This window comes from Anolis carolinensis, unplaced genomic scaffold, assembly GCF_035594765.1.
Source record: "Anolis carolinensis isolate JA03-04 unplaced genomic scaffold, rAnoCar3.1.pri scaffold_11, whole genome shotgun sequence".
Lineage (NCBI taxonomy): Eukaryota > Metazoa > Chordata > Lepidosauria > Squamata > Dactyloidae > Anolis > Anolis carolinensis.
The window spans coordinates 25,309,365-25,332,402 of record NW_026943822.1 but is presented as its reverse complement, the minus strand read 5'-3'; the positions used below and the strand labels follow the sequence as shown (position 1 = coordinate 25,332,402).

General features: G+C 50.7%; 1 protein-coding gene across 1 annotated transcript; it reads left to right on the top strand.

Moving 5' to 3' along the window:
• The first annotated feature begins 5,304 nt into the window (after positions 1 to 5,304).
• Positions 5,305 to 22,433, top strand: rfx7 (regulatory factor X7). The gene is made up of 9 exons (XM_062963406.1): positions 5,305 to 5,767; positions 12,077 to 12,110; positions 12,397 to 12,479; positions 12,886 to 13,008; positions 13,421 to 13,537; positions 13,739 to 13,823; positions 14,046 to 14,253; positions 14,831 to 15,138; positions 15,742 to 22,433. Exons 1-9 carry the CDS (start codon positions 5,580 to 5,582, stop codon positions 19,210 to 19,212), a joined length of 4,617 nt encoding a protein of 1,538 aa, XP_062819476.1. The 5' UTR covers positions 5,305 to 5,579; the 3' UTR covers positions 19,213 to 22,433.
• Positions 22,434 to 23,038: the final 605 nt, after the last annotated feature.

Genomic DNA, 23,038 nt, shown 5'->3' with positions numbered 1-23,038 from the left:
TTCAGGTCAAGCCGCTTTGAGTCTCCTTTGGGAGAGATAAAGCAGGGTATCAATAAATATATGAACACACATATTAATAATAATTAATATTAACAAATAATAAGGAGCCCTCAGTGGCGCAGTGTGTTAAAGCGCTGAGCTGCTGAACTTGCAGATCAAAAGGTCGCAGGTTCAAATCCGGGGAGCGGAGTGAGCGCCCACTGTTAGCTCCAGCTTCTGCCAACCTAGCAGTTTGAAAACATGCCAATGTGAGTAGATCAATAGGTACTGCTCCAGCGGGAAAGTAGTGGCGCTCTATGCAGTCATGCCAGTGGCCACATGACCTTGGAGGTGTCTACAGACAACGCCGGCTCTTCGGCTTAGAAATGGAGATGAGCACCAACCCCCAGAGTGTGAGTAGATAAATAGGTACTGCGCCAGCAGGAAGGTAATGGAATTCCATGCAATCATGACCTTGGAGATGTCTACGGACAATACCGGCTCTTTGGCTTAGAAATGGAGATGAGCACCAACCCCCAGAGTCAGTCATGACTGGACTTAACGTCAGGGGAAACCTTTACCTTTACTAATAATGTTTATTTATACCCCACTGCTTTGAGTCTCCTTTGATAGAGTTAAAGCAGAGTATAAATAAATATAAGAACAAATATAATGATGATGATTATTATGTTTATTTTGACCCTGCTTTTCCTCTCCACAAAGAAGACTCAAAGCCGTTCCTGGGGCCAAGAAGTAATGTAATGGCCCCAGAAGCTCATCCTAATGGGAAGTCCATTCACTTTCTGACCTATATCTGGACATTGGAGAAGCTTTTCCTGTAGGAAGCTTAATACGGGGAAGAGAGAGCCAGGCCTTCTGCTTTCGAGGAGGATTCCTCCTTCTCTCCCTCCCTGTAAAAGCCAAGAGATTCCTCAACAGACCTCGAGGCGCATCAAAACAAAGGCGGGCATTCATGCATTCATGCGCTGCTGAGGCCCCAGAGAGAGAGAGATGGAGAGCGGCAGGGATTCCCCTTCTGCACCGTCATCCCTCTTTGTTTCGTGTTTGTTTGTTTGTTTGCGGCAAAACACCTCTCTCTCTCCCGCCTCCCTTAATCTCCGTCTGTAATCCAGACAGATTTCTCTGGGAAATCTCTTATTATAATCTCCATTTAGCAATATGTTGTCGGCGGGGGAGACGCAGCCCGGCACAACAAACCTCCCCTTGTCCGGGGCATTAAGTCCTTGCATTGTTTTTGGTGGGGAGAAAAACAACAACAACAAGAGTCCAAGCTGTAAGACTTTAAGAGGAGGCCCAGGTGGCTTTCCTTCGGCCACGTTTCAGCCAGGGTTCAAATAGGGAGTGAAAGGATGCTGCTGCTCCTCCTCCTTAGGGTGTTTCTCCATTAAAGTATGCCAAGGGCACCCCCGCTTCCCCAATTGCCCTCCAGCATTCGCTTCAAAGATCATAAGGACCTGGTCAAGCCTTAATCCCAGGCAAAGGGGTCAAGGGAGGCCAGGCCGGACTCTATGTCCCCGGCCAGAGAGAGAGAGGACTGGCAAGGAAGGCTTCCCCAAGAAAATCTTTTGCCTCCGTACTATATATATATATATATATATATATATATATATATACACACACACACACACACACACATACATACATACACACCTTATTTCCCCCCAAATAAGACCAAGGTTTATATTAAATTTTGCTCCGTTATTGAAGCTTATTTTCAGGGGAAGACAACCGACATTCATTTATTCATATGCAACAATCTCTCGCCCAAAGGAGTACAGTATTTGCAAATACTCAATTATAATTTGTGTGATCATTTATATTTAATCAAATATTTTATTTTTATAATACTTTATTTTTATCCCCCACCTCCATCTACCCGAAGGGACTCAGGGCAGCTTACATGGGGCCAAGCCCGGATAAAGCAGCAAACAAAATAAAATAACATCAGAAAATACAGACAGAAATTAAATTAACACTCTAGACAATATATATATATCTTAGTAAAAACATAATAAAAATTATTACTATTGTTATTCTTTTTGCAATTCAATATGCCATTCCAGCTGCTAACAATATTAATTATGATTTCCCTTCGGTCTCTGAATATTATTATTATTATTTATTGTATTAGGGTATATAATATTAGCAATACAGTAGAGTCTCACTTATCCAAGATAAACGGGCCGGCAGAACATTGGATAAGCAAAAATCTTGGATAATAAGGAGGGATTAAGAAAAAAGCCTATCAAACAGAAAATTACATTATGATTTTACAAATTAATCACCAAAACATGTTTTACAAGAAATTGACAGTTCAATACACAGTAATGTCATGTAATAATTACCGTATTTACGACTTTAGCACCAAAACATTGCAACATTGAGTACAAAAACAATGACTACTAAAAGGCAGACTGCCTTGGATAATACGGAGCCTTGGATAAGTGAGACTCTACTGTATTATATTAACAATTTATTGACAATATTATTTCCCTTCAGCCTGTGGTTATAATAATGGTTTATTATTAATATAATAGATCAACAATATATTAATATATTAACAATTTCTCTTTAGCCTCAGAATATAATAGTTATCTATTATTATTATTATTAGATCAACACTATTAGATTAACAATACTATATTAACAATATTCATTATTATTTCCCTCCTGTCTCAAAATATTATTATTATATAATATATTATCAACAGTATATTAAGACTATTTATTATTATTAGTTTCTTTCAGTTTCTGAATATATTTATCATTATTATTATATAATATATTATCAACAGTATATTAAGACTATTATTATGAGTTTCCTTCAGTTTCTGAATATATTTATCATTAATATAATATATCAACAATATTAATACTATCTTACATTAACAATATTATTTCCCTTCAGTCTCAGTATATTATTGTTTATTATTATTGTATAATATATTAACAATAGTATATTTATTTATTTATTTGTTTAGTACATTTATATCCCGCCCTTCTCACCCCGAAGGGGACTCAGAGCGGCTTACAAATTAAATTTACAAACATTATATTATTAGCATAGCACAATACTGGCAATAAATTACTATATTGTACTATATAAATATATTGTAATATTATTAGTAATATTACATTTAATATATAATATATAATTATTATTATTCTATTGTATTATTAGTATTGTATTACAAAATAATATTAATATTATATGCATATACAATATATGTTATAATATTATATGTATTTACAATATTAAGTATTATTATGATTTTCCGTAACACGTATCAACAGGTGGTTTGTAGAAGAACCAGGGAGGCCCAAAGGTTCTTCTTTGGAAGGAAACCAATAGGGATGCCATCATGGCGGACGGGCGGCCATTTTGCCAATGCTGTCCAGGCAGTATGGTCTCTGGCCAAGATGGCCAATGGACAAGGAAGGAATGTGGCAGGACGAGGACAGCCTTCCTTCAGGACTAGGTGCCGTGACAGGAGCCCCGAGGGGGGCATTTTGTGACTAGGCCGCATCCCTTCTCTCCTTTGGCCGCCATTTTGTTCACCTCAGCGTTCCTTTCTTGGTACCTCAGAGAGAAAAAAATGGCGGGAGGCCTTGGCTCTCCCTCAATCCACCCCCTTCTCGAAGGGACCGTTTCTTGTTCCTAAATCCACCCTCTTCATGGCGGACGGGAAGGGACTGTGTGTCAGGAAAGACTGGGCCCAGTGGCCTCGTTTGGGACTAGACGCCATGACAGGAGCCCCGTGGGGAGGCTTGGTGACTAGGCCGCATCCCTTCTTTCCTTGGGCCGCCATTTTGTTCACCTCAGTATTTTCTTCTTGGTACCTCCGAGAAAGAAAATGGCGGGAGGCCTTGGCCGTGCCTTTCCTCTGCCCCAGAATCTCTCCCTTGATTCCCCCATTCTCTGTGGATTCGAAGGGACCGTTTCTTGTTCCTAAATCCACCCTCATCTTGGTGGATGGGAAACGATTGTGTGTCAGGAAAGACTGGGCCCAGTTGTCCCATTTGGGACTAGACGCCATGACAGGAGCCCCGTGGCGGGCGTTTTGTGACTAGGCCGCATCCCTTCTCTCCTTGGGCCGCCATTTTGTTCACCATAAATGGCGGACATTTTGATGGCAGATAACAACGTGACAGCATCTCAAAATAAATACAGTAGAGTCTCACTTATCCAACACTCGCTTATCCAGTGTTCTGGATTATCCAATGCATTTTTGTAGTAAATGTTTTCAATATATCATGATTTTTGGGTGCTAAATTAATAAATATAGTAATTACTACTTAGCATTACTGCATATTGAACTACTTTTTCTGTCAAATTTGTTGTCTAACATGATGTTTTGGTGCTTAATTTGTAAAATCATAACCTAATTTGATGTTTAATAGGCTTCTCCTTCATCTCTCCTTATTATCCAACATATTTGCTTATCCAACGTTCTGCCGGGCCCATTTATGTTGGATAAGTGAAACTCTACTGTATTAATATAATATACATTAAAACACTGGGTGTATATTATAAATACATAGTGGGAGGATTAAAATACAAAGGGAATGTATATTTTTTAATACCGCTAATATTACATTTTATTTTTACATTTGTATGTTTTTGAGCTTTTTAAATGGCGTTGTGTCGGTTCTTCCGTCAGCCGCTTTGGGTCTCTCTTTTTGGAGAGAAAAAATGGGAAATAATAATAATAATAATATATTTAAAATGTCAGAATAGTGTGAGGGAAAAAAAACCCTAATTTCTCTTCCTTCAGAAAATAAATAAAATGGCAGCCATTCCTGAGAGAAAAGCCTGGACCGTGGATGAGGGATAATGCTTCCTTTGGGAATGGCCATCTGTCAGGAGGGCTTGGATGGTGCCTTTCCTGAATGGCAGAAGGGGGCCGGCCTGGATAGCTCTCCCAACTCTATGTAGTCGATATAATTATCATTATTATGATTGTTGCTAAGCATGAGTTGGATGGGCCTCTGTCGGGAGGGCTTGGATGGTGCCTTTCCTGCATGAAGGCAGAAGCGGGGCTGGACTAGATGCCCTTTGGGGTTCCCTTGCGAATCCATTATTACTAAGCAGGGGCTGGATGGCCATCTGTCATGATTCTACCTATCCCAGGCCTGGGCCAACTTGGGCCTTCCCTCCGGGGGTTTGGGACTCCAACTCCCACAATTCCTAACAGCCTGCCGGCTGTTAGGAATTGTGGGAGTTGGAGTCCCAAACCCCCGGAGGGAAGGCCCAAGTTGGCCCAGGCCTGTTTTGCACAAGAGAAGAGAGGGTGGCGGTGACGTCACGAGGCGCCCGCCAATGGGCGCCCAGGGCTCGGCCAGGAGGGTCCCGCCTCCCGGGGGGCTCCTCCCCTTCCCCGACGCAGGCTCCTCCCCTTCCCCCGCAGAGGCTCCTCCCCCTCCTCCGGGGATGCGCCCCTCACGGCAGCGGCGGCGGAGGCAGGCGCTCCATCCGGGTGGCCAGGCGGCGAGGGCGCGGAGGGCGAGCGATCCCGGGCCCGGGCGGGCCTAGCGGGGAGGCGGCCCTCCCTGGTTCCCTCCCTGCCTGCACGGCGAGGATGATGGCGGCGACGGCAGCCGAGGAGCCTCAGCAGCAAGCGCCAGCCCCAGCGCCATCCCCGAGCGAGGGCCCCGTGGCTGCCGGGGGGCCTTCCCCTCCGTCGGGGGGCCTGCTCCCGGCCCTGGTGCCCGGCCTGCAGGGGACCGAGGCCAGCGCGCTGCAGCACAAGATCAAGAGCTCCATCTGGTGAGTGAGCACCACCATCCCCATCACCGGAGAGGAAAGGGAGGGGGGCCGGGGCACGATCCTCCTCGCCATCATACTCATCATCATCATCATAATGCCAGCATAGGGATCTTGTTTGCTGTATACTAATCTTGATGTGTATCCAATAATAATAATAATAATAATAATAATAATAATGGAAAAGGAGGGGGGGCAGGGCCCAATCCTTTTCATCATCATACTACTACTACTACTACAATAATAATAATAATAATACAGCCAGCATAGGGATCTTGTTTGCTGTATACTAATCTTGATGTGTATCCAATAATAATAATAATAATAATAATAATAATAATGGAAAAGGAGGGGGGGCAGGGCCCAATCCTTTTCATCATCATACTACTACTACTACTACAATAATAATAATAATAATACAGCCAGCATAGGGATCTTGTTTGCTGTATACTAATCTTGATGTGTATCCAATAATAATAATAATAATAATAATAATGGAAAAGGAGGGGGGGCCAGGGCCCAATCCTCTTCATACTACTACTACTACTACTACTACTACTAATAATAATAATAATAATAATAATTCCAGCATAGGGATCTTGTTTGCTGTATACTCATCTTAATGTTTATCCAATAATAATAATAGTAATAATAATAGAAAGGGAGGGGGATCAAGGCCCAATCCTCTTCATCATACTACTAATAATAATGATAATGATAATAATAATACAGCCAGCATAGTGATCTTGTTTGCTTGTACTAATCTTGTTGTGTATCCAATAATAATAATAATAATAATAATAATAATAGAAAGGGAGGGGGAACAGGGCCCAATCCTCTTCATAATAATAGTGATGATGATGATGATGATGATGATGATGGAAAGGGAGCAGGATCAGGGCCCAATCCTCTTCATACTCATAATAATAATAATAGTAATAATAATAATAATGCCACCGTAGTTACCTTGTTAGCTGTGTACTAATCTTGTTGTGTATCCAATAATCATCATCATCATAGTAACAATAATAATGGAAAGGGAGGGGGATCAGGACCCAATCCTCTTAATAATAATAATAATAATAATAATAATAATAATAATAATAATGCCACCGTAGTGATCTTGTTTGCTGTGTACTAATCTTGTTGTGTATCTAATAATAATAATAATAATAATAATAATAATAATAATAATGGAAAGGAAGGGGGATCAGGGTTCAATCTCTTAATCATACTGCTACTACTACTACTACTACTACTAATAATAATAATATTAATGCCACCGTAGTGATCTTCTTTGCTGTGTACTAATCTTGTTGTGTTTCCAGTGATGATGATGATGGAAAGGGAGAGGGATCAGGGCCCAATCCTCCTCCTCTTCTCTCTCTGTTGTGTTTGCAGCCATGGCGGTAGAGCACGCTGCCAGCTCCTCCTCTTTTTCCTTGCCTCCTTCCTGCCTGCCCAGACGCCTGCCTCGCCTGCCTCCTTTGCCGTTGCCCTTTCAGGCTCTGCGGCAGGCAGGCATTCAGGCAGGCCAGGCCCACGCTCCTTGCTCTCCCAGGATCAGGGCCCTCTCCCCGGGCAGCCTCCACCGAGGGCCCTTCCACACAGTCCCAGAACCCAGAATATCTGCTGTGAATTGGGTTATCTGAGTCTGCACTGCCATATATTCCAGTTCAAAGCAGGTCATGTGGGATTTTATTCAGCTGTGTGGAAGGGGCCTGAGTTTTCCGGACTGTCTGGCCATGCTCCAGAAGCATTCTCTCCTGACGTTTCACCTGCATCTATGGCAGGAATCCTCAGAGGCTGTGAGAAAACAGGGGAATTCCAGGCATGTATTTATTTTTATTTGCCATATTTGTATCCCGCCTTTCTCAACTCTGAAGGGGGCTCAAGGCGGCCTTACAAAGGCAGCAACAATTCAGTGCTGCCTATATACATCTATCCATGAATAAACAACACATTAAAGCCAGCCAATTAAAACATAACATTAAAATCACAAAATCCCAAGTCATATTTATTCCAAGGCCAGTCCAGGTCATCATTAAATTAGTTTATAGCCTTATTATTTACATGAAACAATCACAGCCAGCTAACACCTCCCAACAAAGGATTCCCTCAGGCAGGAAGCAGCCAGGCTTTGAATCTGGAAGACCTTTCAATAGTAATCAAGGTGATCAGTTGCAACATTCACACTTGCCTCAAACAGACGAGAGTTTTTTCTCCCACGCTGGACATTATTTCACAGGCATAGATCTAAACCCCACCTGCCTAGTGTCCAACAGACCTAACATCCTCTGAGGATGCCTGAAGAGGAACATGGCCTGACAGCCCAGAAAACTCACAGCAACCCAGTGATTATGGTCATGAAAGCCTTCATGGGCCTGGACACCCCTCCCTTCACCCTCCTTTCCTTGCGGGAGTAATGGGGGGGGGGTCTCCCTCCCTCCCTCCCTCCCTCCTTTTCAGGGCCCCCAGAAAACCCCAGGATAGGATGGCCTGGTGACCCTTCCACACAGCCATACAACCCAGAATATCAAGGCAGAAGCATCCACAATATCTGCTTTGACCTGGGTTATCTGAGCCCACACTGCCATATATCCCCGTTCAGAGCAGAAAATGTGGGACTTTATGGAGCTATGGGGAAGGGGCCTCAATTTCCCCCCTTTCTCTCTCTTTCTCTGCCGCATGCTGTCTCCCCAAAGCCCCCTCCCCTCCGCCCCAGGCACCGCCTTGTTGACAGCTTTTGGAAGGGAAGGAAGGAGGGAGGGAGGGAGAAGGGGTATGGGGAGGGGAGGGGGCTTGGCGTGATGGAGGCCTCTGCATCCCCCCCTCCCCTCTCCTCCTTTTCCTTGTTGTTGTTGTTATTGTGCCCAGGCAATAATGCAGGAAGGAGGCTTTTGTGCTAGCTGGCCTGTCAGGAGGGCGAGGCTGGCACTGGGTGCAATGTGTGTGTGTGGGGGGGGGGGGGGGGGGCGTTGCCTTTGGGGAGGGGCCAACCCTCCTTCTCCTGCCAGCCAGCCTGCCAGCCCACTCCCCTGGCTTTGTTTACGGAGTGCCAGCAGAGAGGGTCCCTGCCTCCCTCCCGGTGCCCTCCCCTGTGTGCCTTCTGGATGCCAGGCCTGCATGAGAAGGAAAGGCTCCTTCCTTTGCCCCAGTTCCTTCATTCAGCCCTGTGTTTACATCAGTGGCGGAGGCGCTTCTGCTTCACATTGTGGGGAGACAAAATGGCTACGGAGGAAAACCTCTCCCCTTTCATTGGCGGAGGAGGCAGCGGCGGCAGCAGCAGCATGGGCAGCCTGGGCTGCTGCTTCTTCCTCCTCCTCCTCCTTCCCTTCATCTCTCCATCCTTCCATCCCCAAACAGGTGGGGAGGCAGGCATGGAGCCTTTGTGGCTGGGAGCAAAGTCACACAGCGTGGTCTCCCCTGGGTTGTGCCCACCTGCCTGGCAACAGGGAAGGGAGAGAGGGCCCTTGCTCGGGATCAGAGAGGGGATCCGCCCCCCTTTCAATGCCTTGGCGGGTCCTGGGAGCAGGAAGTGCCAGGATTCTGCCTGTCTTTGGGGGAGAGGAAGGGGGACGATGCTCCACAGCCGAGCCCTAAAACCCGCCCCTCTTCTTCCCACAACAACACTCAAGGGCTGCCATGTGTTGCAAAAGCTGGATTCCCCTCAAAGGCAGTCAATATGAGACAGTGGCAGAAAAAGAGGGAGGTGGCCTTACAGGTGGATGTCGAAGGCGGAGGCATCCACACCAGCAACAAGGAGGCTGGGCTGAGAAAGAGTGCCCCAGGGAGGAGCCCTTGGCAGCTTTCTCCCCAATCCTTGTTTCCTCAGCAAGCCAAATGTCCCTGTTCTGACTTACAAACAAATTAAACCTCTGGGGACAGCTTGTAGATATGTTTTCAGCCCTTTCTTCACCATCCCTCCATTGCTGATGCTGCTAGAAATTCTTGCTGCTCAGAGTGCAATGAGGGAGAAAGATGGGGCTGCCAGTGCGGGCGCCTGCCTCCAGCACCCCCACTTACTTATTTTATAATATCACACCTTGTCTCCCCAGTATCGAGTCCTGACCATTATTCAGGCCCTTGATTCCAAAATAGCTACCAGCTCAGGTTGCTTCCCTTCACACCTGTATTTCTGGGGAAGGGCCTCTTCTCGCTTGGTCCAGATCCTGGCTGGCCCCCACGAAAACATTCCTGACCATTCTTTTTAATCTTACAATGTACATGTGCATACACAAATGTACAGACCTGTTGTGTGTCTATGTTGCCTTTCCCCATGTGTTTGTGTGTTTGTTTTCCTGCCCGAGGATTGGACCCTGATGCCCACCAAGACCCCCAATGTTCCCCTGTCCATTCTTTTTAATCTCACAGTGTACACGTGAAAGAGAAGGTGCGCACACAAATGTACAGACCTGTTGTGTGTCTATGCTGCCTTTCCTCATGCATTGGTGTGTTTGTTTTCCTGCCCGGGGATTGGACCCTGATGCCCACCAAGACCCCCAGTGATCCCCCTCCCACCCACCTTCCTTTTCAGCTCTGTCCGTGGATTAAACGTCTAGACAGAAAGGTTGGGCCCAGCGGCACCTCGGGCGCCTCATTGGTGTCAGCCAGGGCAGCGGTGGCGGCGGAGTGGCAGAGCGCCGGCTGCCCACTCGGGATTTAATCTCTCTGTTTTCTGTTTTGATTTGAGATTCATTAAAGCTTTTATGCTAATCGCTTTTGTGTCCAAGGCATAGAAAGCCTCCCAGTGGCCTTTGAGGGTGGGGGGACTTTCTTAGGAGGAGGCACCCGGACGATTCCTAGAAAGGTCGGGTCATGATGCCATAAAGAAAAGGCTGCTGGAGGCATCGAGTCCATCATCCACCACGCGCCGGTCCAAGGAGGGGTCATGCGGAAGCATATTATAGAGCAGAGGGTCTCTCTCATTTTACTGTTTTAAGCAGGCATGGGCCAACTTGGGCCCTCCCTCCAGGTGTCTTGGACTTCAAATCCCTAGGAATTGTGGGATTTGAAGTCCAAAACACCTGGAGGGAGGGCCCAGGTTGGCCCATGCCTGCTCTATATTTTCAACCTCGTAGAAACACCTCTTTGTTGGGTCCACCCATGGCCTTTGCATTGCCTTCCAATCAGATGCTGGAGAGGATCTGTCTTTGCCACAGGTTTTGTGAATAACTGGCAGCATTACCTAGTCCTGGACCTCTCTGGAACACAATAGATACGGACCACAGTTGAATGTTTATGGCTGGCACCTCGTGTGTGCGATTGCAGTGTATTCTGTAGGGTCCATGTCTTCCCATTGAGCCACACTTTATGCCTGGACCTCTGTTAGTGTGGGATCGTCCTTGTGCTGCGTCCAATACAAACCACCCTAACTGAAGAGTGGACACTGGGGAGCTTTCCTTTAAAATTAGGAATCAAAGGTTGAAGAGGAAGTGCGATATTGACCTCAAGGGGTGTAGTCTCATGTTTTATGTATTTAAATAAGAGTTTTTATGGTTTTAAACTATTTCTTTTAAATATGTTGTTGAAGGCTTTCATGGCCAGAATCATAGGGTTGCTGTGAGTTTTCCGGGCTGTATGGCCATGTTCCAGAAGCATTCTCCTGATGTTTCACCCACATCTATGGCAGGCATCCTCAGAGGTTGAGAGGTATACAGCCCGGAAAACACACAACAACCCTTCTTTTTAATACTCCCCCGTTTTGTTCTATTCTGGCATTTACATGCCTTCAGTTATGAATGGAACACTGTTTTAAGTATTGTTCATTGCTTTTAAGAGAGAAAAAGCGGCATATATAAATCACAAAATGTCACACGATATTTGTTCCTAGGATGCACATACCATTTCCTAATTGGTTCTATCAGAATGAAAACATGGGAAAAGTTGATTAAAGTGCACAAACTTTGATTTGCGGGAGGGGCATCCTGCAGCAGCACATTTTGCTCTGGTTTTTCTATGAATCTCATAGAGTGGATCTGGCTGGCCGAGTGGTTGAGTGGCCTCTGCAGCCGGAGGAGGGCCACGTGGCTCCTATTTCTGACCGGCGAAAGAGGGGAGTCCTGGGCCGACAGGTGTCTCCTTCAGCCGAGAGAGAGAGAGAGAGAGAGAGAGAGAGAGGCAGCCTTTGAAGGGAGGGAGCAGCCGTGTTGGGTTGCAGCAGAGGCTATATGCGGAAACGGCCGCCCCTTCGCAGGACGAGCGAGTGCCGGCTGCACCCCAAAGGACCTCTGTGTATTTGCATATAAAGCCATGCGACTGATTTGCCATGCCTATGGTTAATGCCGGGCTTTTTCTCCCCCTTCTCTCTAGCAAAACTGTACAATCGAAAGTGGACTGCATTTTGGTAAGTGGGACAGGCAGGCGCTCTGGGGCCGGGGACACGGGTCTGGTTAGAGGGGGATCCAGGCGGTCTCAGTCTGAAAGGCCTGCCCTGCATCCATACATCGTGCCTCTCACACCCTTCACAATCTCCACAATCTGCTTGAAGCTTTTCCTTCCCGAGTGAGATTGGGTGGGTTTGCATCCCTTCTTGGGAGAAGAGGGGGCTTGAATGGGAAGTGGAACGTGCCCCTTACATAGGGTCATGCTTCCATCCTGCTTTCTCTCTCTCTTCAAAACGCTGCGTTTAGCAAGAAGTTGAGAAGTTTACAGATTTACAGAAACTCTACCTCTACCTTCAACTGCCTTCTGGACCCAGCAATGGGGAGAAAAGGTACGTGGCCTGCAGGGGCCCCCCCGTTGACTTCCATGGGGGTTTTCTGTAACCGCATCTCTGGCCCCGGAGCCATCTAGAGCCCTGTCTTGGCCCCTGCCGTGCACATGGAGGGGTCTCCCCTGTCCACTGGCTTGTGAATATTAGTACGTCAGCTAATAAAGCAGCCCACAGTGGAGCCTTTTGGCTGAAGAGGATCCCTCCCCTCCATTTCAAGGAGCCCTAAACGGCTGAGGGGGAAAAGGAAAGAGCCTGAGACTATTAGGAGTTATGGGAGCTGAAGTCCAAAACACCTGGAGGGCCCAAATTTGCCCAGGCCTGCTGTAGAGCATTGCCTGAAAATGGGCCATGATGAGGCGTGCTCCCTGTAACTCCTCCTCTCTCTCCCTCCTCTTTTCCGGTGCAGCGACCAGCTGTCGGTGTCGTCCAGCCGGGCCCAACAGGTGCATGCCTTCTCCTGGATCCGGAACACCTTGGAGGAGCACCCCGAGACCTCCCTCCCCAAACAGGAGGTCTACGATGAGTACAAGTAAGCCTCTCCCAGGGCCCTTCGCTGCATTCTTCTTGTTTTAAGGGTCTTTTAACACCAATAGAAGTTTATGGGGTTTTTAAAATTAAAGGCACATGTTTCAGCTGTAGTGAGATCTCATGCTCAGAGGTGTTTATCTCAAGTTTGTCTTTTTTCAAATGGTCCAAGACTGGACTTTAAATAGTGTCATGAGGAGCCAGGTTGGATTGGTGAACCTCTGTTTAGAAGTCTAAAATATTATAAACAAATGTGCATGTACATGTAAAACCAGTTTGGTCCCAAAGACTTCAGCAAACCCTCACGTTTCCTTCCCTCAGTGCCAAAAAGAGGGGCTGCATCAGGAAAGGCTTTGCATGCGATCCCACTTGTCGGTCCCCCAGAAACATGAGCGCTTGCTCTCCTTCTCTTCCAGGAGCTATTGCGACAATCTTGGCTACCACCCATTAAGTGCCGCCGATTTTGGGAAGATCATGAAAAACGTCTTCCCCAACATGAAGGCCCGTCGCCTGGGTACCCGAGGCAAATCCAAATATCCTTTTGCTGTGAATCATATATGTCTCGTCAGAAGCCCCTCCTCGCTTCCCTCTCCCTTTCTAGAAGATATTCAAGGAGATTTGAGTGGTCTTTCTGCCCTTGCTTTACCCCTAAATCCCACACACAGAGAGCCCTAACCTCTGTCCCTCAAGCAGAATAGAAAAATATCTATTTACACCTTAATTTTCAAAATCACGTATTGCTACAGCGGACTCCGGAAGAAAGCCTTTGTGCAGATGCCGACGCTTCCCAATCTGGACTTTCATAAAATAGGAGATGGGGTAAGATATCTATATCTATATATCTGTATGTATGCTCTTTCTCAGCCCGGCCCCAAACATTTGCACCATTGAACAAAGGAGACGGGCCCAAAGACCAGCATCTGTTTTGACATGCCTTTTTGTGCTGGGAGCGAAGCCTTAGGAGGGGCCCTGGTGTCTCAGGGGAAGGTGTGAACGCTTTTGGGGCTGGTGTTGAGAAACCCCCTTTGGTTTTGCCCACAGCTGGACGGAGCGGAGGCCTCTGGGCAGCTGCAGAGTGTGGACGAGGAGGTGGTGTCGGCGGCCTGCCAGCTGGTCTGCGAATGGGCCCAGAAGGTGCTGAGCCAGCCCTTCGACACCGTCCTGGACCTCTCCCGCTTCCTGGTCAAGAGCCACTACATCGGCACCAAGTCCATGGCCGCCTTGACCGTGATGGCGGGGGCCCCGGCAGGTGAGGCCTGGCTCCCTTCTCTTCCCTTTGGGGGGCGGGTTCTGCATGGAGGGGCCATAGGATCCTGTCCCAGGGAATCTGGGCTTCCATCACTCAAGTGAGTATTTGGAGCTGAGTATTGTAAGCAACCCTCAGAAGACTCCATGGGAAGGAGCCGGGGCAGCGCTGGGCGATAATGAAAAGGCAAGGTGGGTAATGCATAAATTCTTTTTATTGTTGCTATTATTGTTCTGAGGTGTGAAAGGGCCCTGTCTAGAAAGAGAGCTAGATGATATGAGAGCCATCTGTAAATCTCTGAATGTCTGAAGGGATATCATGTCAAAGATGGAGTTTGTTTTCCTCTTCTCTGGAATCTAGAAAACAAACCAGTTACAAAAAGAGAGTCAGGGAGAGAGAGGAATTCCACCCAAACATTAGGAAGAACATCCTGGTGCACAGCATGAAACAGCTTAATTCTTTCAAGAGCTGTACAGGTCTGGTAGTTGTCGTCCTTAGACTCAGCATGAAAGCCTTGACTGGGATCCTGCTCAGCCCTGCTGGCCCACCCACCCACCCACCCATTCCCTTTCCTTCCTAGGAATCAAAGGGATCCCTCCGGCAGCGTCCGCCTTCATCCCGACGGCAGAGAGCCACGCCTTCCAGCCGCAGGTGAAGACCCTGCCTTCCCCCATCGACGCCAAGCAGCAGCTCCAGCGCAAGATCCAGAAGAAGCAGCAGGAGCAGAAGCTGCAGTCGCCTTTGCCGGGGGAGTCTCCCGGGGGGAAGAGGGCCGAGGGGCCGGGGCCCGCCAGCAACGGGGTCCCCAGCCTCTCCAACGGCAGCCCGGCCATCCTGTCCCCGCAGCCCATCGGGATCGTGGTGGCCGCCGTCCCCAGTCCCATCACGGTACGTCCATGAAATAAACCTCTTTCCCATTGTAGGGTGATTTTTAAATGCAAAGATATAGTCAAAGCCCAAACTATTTTTCTTGAGAATGCCAAACACACCAATGGAAATCACTCAACTCTATGATTGCAGCAAAGATGCTCTACGTTGCACTACATTGGAAGAAATCATAGAAGAATGGATTGCAAAATACTGGAAAGGGATAAATTGGCAATTATCAATAAAGAAAAAAAAACACACACAAAAACCTTGTTAAAAAAAAGAAAGCGGGAAAAAGTTTAAAAAGAAGTCTGCATTTTAATCTGTATGGAATTTTAAAATAATAACTGTGGTCCTAGAAGGAAAAATATTGTAATGGGGGGACTATCTCTAACCTAAAAGACAGAAAGTCCCTTCAATGGGATGGCATAGTTGGGTGCAATCCTGGTATAGATGTTAGGAAATGCTGCATTTGGCCACATCTGTGTGTGTGTGTGTTTGTGTAGGTTCTGATGGCTGTTCTTTTTGATAAAATATATGCATTTGGAAATCAAAAATCACCTCAAGACTGAATTAATACATCAACCCTCATGTTTCCCCCTTCCTTGCTCTCTCCCAACCCAGGTGCCCAGGACCCGCCAGCTGGTGACCTCCCCCAGCCCCGTGGGCTCCTCCGAGGGCAAGGTCCTCCCACTCAACGTCCAGGTGGTCACTCAGCACATGCAGTCGGTCAAGCAGTCACCCAAGACCCCGCAGAATGTGCCCGCCAGCCCCGTGGGCGACCGCTCAGCTCGCCACCGCTACCCGCAGATTCTGCCCAAGCCGGCCGGCTCCGGGCCCCTCACCATCCGCTCCCCGACCACCGTGCTTTTCACAAGCAGCCCCATCAAGACCACCGTGGTCCCCGCCCAGCACATGAATGTGGTCAAGATGACCGCCATCTCCCTCGCCCCCACCAGCACCAGCGGCACAACGGTCAAGCACTCCGCCCCGGTGATGAGTTCGGGAGTCACTGCTGCAGCCACCGCTACCGAAGAGCCGAGGCCTGTCCTGCAGATAAAGAACGGGTCTGTGGTCTCCCTCCAGTCTCCGGGGTCCAGGGCCGGCGGCGGAAGCACAACTCCTTCTGCCTCTTCGGTAGAAGTCAAGATGGAGCCGGAAGCAGCCTTGGAGGAGAGTGTGCTGCAGTGCCAGGAGAGCCCGGACGCTGCTGCCAAAGCCGTAAAAGGGGCCCTGAACGTGGCTGTCGGTGATCAGCAGAGGAGGGAGGAAGAAGGGCCCTGGAAAGGCCAGGCTGAGGAGAGTCTCAGAGAAGCCAAAGGCCTCCAGGGCTATGATGTTCGAGCAGAGGATTCTGGGAGAAGCAGCCTCATATTGCCCAGCGGACCACCGTCGGTCCAAAAAACACTCCCCTCCCTGCAGGTGACCCTGAACATGTCCGGCCCTGGAGGCAGCGACAAACTCTATGCGAAAAGCCCCAGGAAGAGGCTGCCCTCTGTCTTTGCGGACGCCCAGGGCCCTCCGGTCAAGAAGCCCTCAGTGGGGCAGGCCCCTGCTGCTGCTGCTGCTGTGAGTGCAGAAGCCCCCAAGAAAGCCCTGCCGCGGATGGTGGCCCTGGCCAAGAGCGATGTCCCGGCCACGCTGCTGCAGGTTCCCGGCAAGGTCATGATCAAGGTCCACTCGGCCTCCGCCAGCAACCTGGTGACCTGCCCGCTGGACGCCGACATCCTCATCAGCACCAGCGACGCTGCTCTCGGGCAGCAGCTCTCCACTTCCTCTCCGGATGTCAAGGTCAAGCTGGAAGGCAACGTCTTCGTCCTGGAGAACGCCTCCAAGCCTGACGGGGGATTTGCCCCCGAAGTGTGGCAGCACCTGGCAAAGGCCTCCACTTTTGCTCCTGTTAACCCTGAACAGCAGCAGATGCAGACCCAGACCCAGCAACTGCCCCTGCTGCCCCTGCCGCCGCCCGAGGACGAGGAAGAAGACGAGGAGATCAGCGTCATGACGCTTGCGGGGCACTCCGTCTCGGACAACCTGCCCAAGTCTGTCTGGGAGCCAGTGCACTTTGAAGGGCTGCAGCCACAGCAAGCGCAGCAACAGTCTCAGCTGCAGCTGCAGCAGACGGAGGAGGAGGTGGCGGTGGCCATGTATGGGCAGCCGCTGCAAGGCCAGGGCCACGATGCCGCCTCGCTCGAGCAGCTCCAGGCCCAGGCCGCCAGTCAGTTGTCCCTGCAGCCTCCGCCAGAGCTGAAGGAGTTTGAGGATGCCGCCTCCCAGTCCAACGAGAACTACTTCTCCTTTGACGACGATCTAACGCAGGACAGCATCGTGGAGGAGCTGGTGCTGATGGAAGAGCAGATGTCCATGGCTGGCTCCCACCTGTACGGCACCTCCTTGGGCATGGCTCTGCAAAACCAAGGGGCCGCGGCACAGCCGGCATCCATGCCCTCCCACGTGGCGGGCAGCACCCACTTCTACCACCCCATTCACAGCAGCAGCACCCCGGCGCACACCCCGACCCCCACGCCCACGCCCACCCCGACCCCCACGCCGACCTCGGAGCTCATCACTGGCTCGCAGGGCATCTCGCGAGAGAGCCCCTGCTCCCGGATGGCCCCCACCACCCCCGTGGACAGTGCCCTGGGCAGCAGCCGGCACACGCCCATCGGCACGCCCCACTCCAACTGCAGCAGCAGCGTGCCCCCCAGCCCCGTGGAGTGTCGCAACCCCTTTGCCTTCACACCCATCAGCGCCAGCGTGGCCTATCACGATGCCAGCGTGGTCTCCAGCAGCCCCGTCAAGCCCATGCAGCGGCCCATGGCCACCCACCCAGACAAGACCCGCCTGGAGTGGCTGAACGCCGGCTACGGAGGGGGATCTGTCTCCGGCCACGGCATCCTGCCCAGCTACCAGGAGCTGGTGGAGGACCGCTTCCGGAAGCCCCACGCCTTTGCCGTCCCGGGCCAGACCTACCAGTCCCAGGTGCGGCACCATGACACCCATTTGGGCCGCCTGACCCCCGTGTCCCCCGTCAACAGCGGCAGCAACAAGCAAGAGGGCTTTGCCGTCCCCGCTCCCCTTGACGGCAAGGGCTCCTCCTCTTCCTCCTCCTCCCACAGCAGCAACTTCCGCTGCCGCAGCGTCAGCCCCGCCGTGCACCGCCAGCGCAACCTGAGCGGCAACACGGCCTGCCCGGTGACGGGGCTCTTGCGCTCGGGACTGACGCCCTCCACGCACTTCGGGAGCCCCGTCCCCCCAGAGGCCCTGCACGCCAGCCCTTTCGCCAGCCCCGCAGGAGACGCCAGCAGCGCTGCCGCCGCCAAGACCCTGGCCCAGCGCAGCCAGTCGGTCCCGCTCACGGTCATGATGCAGACGGCTCTCCTGCCGCCTCCACCACAGAAGCCGCAGCCCAGCGCCAAGAAGATCACCAACGTCCTGCTGAGCAAGCTGGACCCGGACAGTGACGATGCCGTGCGGGGCCTGGGCATCAACAACCTGCCCTCCAACTACACGGCCCGCATGAACCTGACGCAGATTTTGGAAACGTCGGCCGCCTTCCCCGGCAGTCAGGGCTTGCTCAACCCCAGCCCGGCTGTGTTCGACTTTCAGCCGCCCAGTTACCTCAGCAAAGACGACGGCGTTGGCGTGGGAGACCCCGATGCCCTGGCCTTCTCCTCTGGGGAGCCCCAAGCACAAGCTGCGCCCGGAAGCGAGGCCCAGATCGACTTCAGCAGCACCGTGAAGGAGCTCCTGGAGGAGGACAGCCTCCAGCCCAGCCAGCAGCTGGTCAGCCAAGTGGCCTCGGACCTCGGGGGCCTTGGCGGTGTTGGCGGCGGACCCTCCGTCTTCTCCAGCGACATCCGCTTGAGCTCCGACCTCTCCGGCAGCATCAACGACCTGAACGCGCTGGACACCAACCTGCTCTTCGACCCGGGACCCCACCAGCAGGGCCAGGACGACGAGGCCACGCTGGAGGAGCTGAAGAACGACCCGCTCTTCCAGCAGATTTGCAACGAGTCCATCGGCTCCATGACATCGGCTGGGTTCGAGTGGATGGAGAGCAAGGACCACCCGGCCGTGGAGATGCTGGGCTGACCAGGGAGAGCCCCGCACAGGCGGGAAAGAGGGATCTATAAAACATGTATGTAGCACACTGTATCTCAAAGGCAGGCGTATTGTATTTGTCTTAATGGAAGTGCCTCCTGCAGCAGAAAACACTGACTATGACTCCATTGTGGCATTTGGGGGGAAAGAAAAAAACAAAAACATAACGTTGCTCTACCAGCTGCTTCATTCTTCAGCAGGGAATAGATACGATCCTCACCGTTTCTGAAGGATACAGCTTGATCCAGAGCCAGTATTAGGTATTAAGAATTGAACTTACGGAAGAGCTTTTCTTATTGTAGCAAAAAGGACGAGGGAGGAAAAAAAGAAGGAAGACGTGGACAGCGAGAGGACTGTCTCAGTTTAGCAAGCCTAAACTGCGCACGAAAGGGCACAGAGCCACTGACGCTGCGGTGGCTGGACGTGGGCGGGCCCTCTTCCGAACGGACGGAGGTCGGCTTCCTCCCAGTGTTTGTTGTTGAAGGGGAGAGTGCCGTCCACACTGAGGTGGGCACGGAGGCCTCTCGCTTGCGTTGGTGAACCTGTGATGCAGGTAGAAAAGAAATGAAATGGAGAGATCCCAGGAAGCGCACATGGACACGTGATAGTGGGGCCAGGCACAAGGAGAGGCTCCCGAGAGGTTTCTGGGGTCCCGCTGTGGCCGCTGCTTTGGCGCTTCAGGGATCCTGTTGGGAAGGCTTTGTGCTCCGCCGTGGCTCCGTTGTGCGGTAGAGGTGGCGGAGCTCCCTGAGACACCAATACATTTTGAAACTCACAACCAACCAAGGGCTAGCAAAGGGGAGGGAGGCAGTCGGGGCAGGAGGAGGAGCGGCAGGCAGGTGGGGCGCCACGGAGGAACCCCTCGGCCTCCTTGGGCGGTGCCTGCCTCCGCCCGCTCATCTTAGGAGCATTTCCCGTTGTTCTTGACTTTTAAAGGTTGCTTTTCTATCTCAGATTGGAGAGAAAGAGTTCCATGCCCTGGGGCTTTCCGTGCCCTGTGTGCGTTACGCTCCGCCGCATGACCATCCCTGAAGCGATTGCGGGAGTGGAGGGATGCCTGGTTTTTCAATGACTGGTCAGAGTCAGATTGAGGGGGAGACAGGGCCGAGGTTTTCCCTGACCCTCTGCTCTTGTGAGTGTTTGGGGCAGAAGTGCAGCGGGTAGTGCTTTGCCCTAGAGCCAGCTTTCCCTCCCTACGACTCCTCCTCCTCCTCCTGGGGACTCAACCTGCAGGCTGCTCTGGCCCTGCCCGTGCCTCCTTTTGCCGTCTCCTGCCCATTGCCAGGGGGCTTGTGCCCTTGGCTGCCTTCGGAAAGAATAGCACAGGGAAGAAGCCGCAGACTCAAGGTCAACCACCCAGAGCCTTAATGTGTGCAGAAGGGTCGATGTGCCGGGGTCTTCTTGGCCCTCCAACGCCCACCTCTCTCTAGCGGGCAGCCCCTTGGCCATATTGCTGTAGCCTTTGGCCGCTGCAAAGGCAGGAGAGCCAGCGCAGAGAGCAGGGAGGGGCTCATTAAGGGCTGCCGGGCTGCCCTTTGTAACGCTCTTGGTGCCATGGTCGCCAGTGGGCCGCCCAGCAGGAGAGTCCCAGGAAACGGAAGAAACAGTGAAAGGGTTTCCTGCCAGGTTCTCCCACTTCCTTCCATTTACGGTGCTAGAATCCCATCACCCCGGCCCTGGGCCTTGAGCGCTTTATAAGGATGCTGGCGGAGGAGCCTCTTCCTCCGGGAGCCCTAGAGAGCAAACCTGGGGAGAGCCCTTGGGTTTGGGGCAGCCGAGAGTGAGTGAGTGAGTGGGAGACAGCTGAGGCTCATCCTCTCACTTGAGAGCGTGGCCGGCCTTGTCCGGGGCCTCATTTGGTCAGTTGCAAAAGCCGAAGCCTCTTTCCAAACACAGCCTTAGCCCTGGGGGCAGAAGAGACTCTCCTTTGAGACTAGCAACATGTGTGGGTGTGGGAAGCAGAGGCACCTTCTTCCCTGGGAATCTCCTGGTGCTTTTTTTTGGGGGGGGGGGGGTCTCTTGGGGCCTTCCCAGCAGGATCCCAGTGCTCCCAGCTCTTCCTTGTGTATGCAATGCTTTGCAGGCCGTGCTGGGCCTCAGGAGGGGCAGAACCCACTTCCCGGGCCTTGGCTGTGACCACCCACCCATGGGACTCCCCCACCCCTACCCCCCCCCCAGTTTACATCCTTGGCTTCCTTTGTGGGTGGGGAGTTGGGCTCATTTGGGGGGAAGAGAGCACCCCGGCCTTTTGCACTGTGCTCCTGTTGCGACTGTCGGACCGAAAGGCCACCCCTCCGAGGGGGGAAAGACATTTCAAAAAGAAAGGAAAAGAGGACGTTTCCGAAACGTGTTTTGTTCTTAAGACGACGAGAAAAAGGCGAGCGCGCCGGCCTTGCCTTATGTAGCAACGTGCATTTATCTCAATGAGATGGTTCTATTTCTTGTTCTCTTACCTGAGAATATTACAGCAGGAAAAAAAGGTGTTTTGTTTGCCTCACCGTGTGACCCCGACCCCTCCTTGACCTGCATGGGCCCCTCCTCGGACCCCTGACCACCTTGTACAGTGCTGCGTAGGCCCCTCTTCCTCTCCTTCCCTTCTTCCTCTTTCCTCCTTTTCCTTTCTCCTTTGTTTCCGGCCCTGGTTCTGTGCGGGTTGGACCGTGAAAGCAGAGCCAAAGCACTGAGTTCGTTACATCTTTATTTCAGAAAAGCCAACAAGTGTTTACGACTTCTGCTTTGTTAATTGTTCGACGCGTTCCGATTCTCGGATTGATTTCCTCTCTCTCTTGTGTCGGGAGAGCGAAAAAGGAAACACGGCTTTTGTTTTTCAGGAGAATCCGCCAAGTAAACAAATTTGCAAATCCTTGCAATAAGCACTGACTTTTGAACTGGACAAAAAAAGAAAGAGGAAGGAAACCGTTTCCCGTGTGATGATGATGATGATAATGATGATGATGATGCACCTGACGTTCCGATGAAGTCTTGTACTACTACTCTGAGGAAAGGAGGACCGCCCCTTTAAAAGAAGCCCCGCCCCCTCCCCCCCACCGATGCACAGTCCGACTCTCCCCGTGTTATGTTGTCTGTTGTACTGCTGAAATGACAGTCGTGGGGTATTGCAGTAGCATTTCAGTTGGTTTTTTTTATTGAAAGTGCGCAAACTTTTTTTTAATGTTTTCAGAAACAATTAAAAAAAAACATTTTATATTAAACTGGGCCTGAGAAGCCGTTCATTGAATGGGCACCATGTTTGCAGTTGCGTTGGGAGGGGGTCCCGGTGAAGGGAGCAGGGGCCGCAGGAGAGGGTGCAAACAACCCCCAAATATTACTATTAATAACATGCAATAGCATTCATATTACATTTACATGAACATAACAACAAAGCAGGGAGCCCCTGGTGGCGCAGCGGATGAAACCGCTGAGCTTCTGAACTTGCCGACCAAAAAGTTGCCTGTTCGAATCTGGGAGTGGGGAGAGCTCCTGCTGTTAGCCCCAGCTTCTGCCAACCTAGCAGTTCGAAAAGATGCAAATGTGTGTAGATCAATAGGTCCAAGGGTCTGGGATTCGTCTCTGAATATTGGGCTCTTCCCAAGGGCCTCGGATATTTGGGGTATTTTCGTGGAATGAGCACAGTTACTACTACAGTAGAGTCTCACTTATCCAAGTTAAACGGGCCGGCAGAACCTCGGATAAGAGAATATCTTGGATAATAAGGGATTAAGGAAAAGCCTATTAAACATCAAATTAGGTTATGATTTTACAAATTAAGCACCCAAACATGTTATACAACAAGTTTGACAGAAAAAGTAGTTCAATA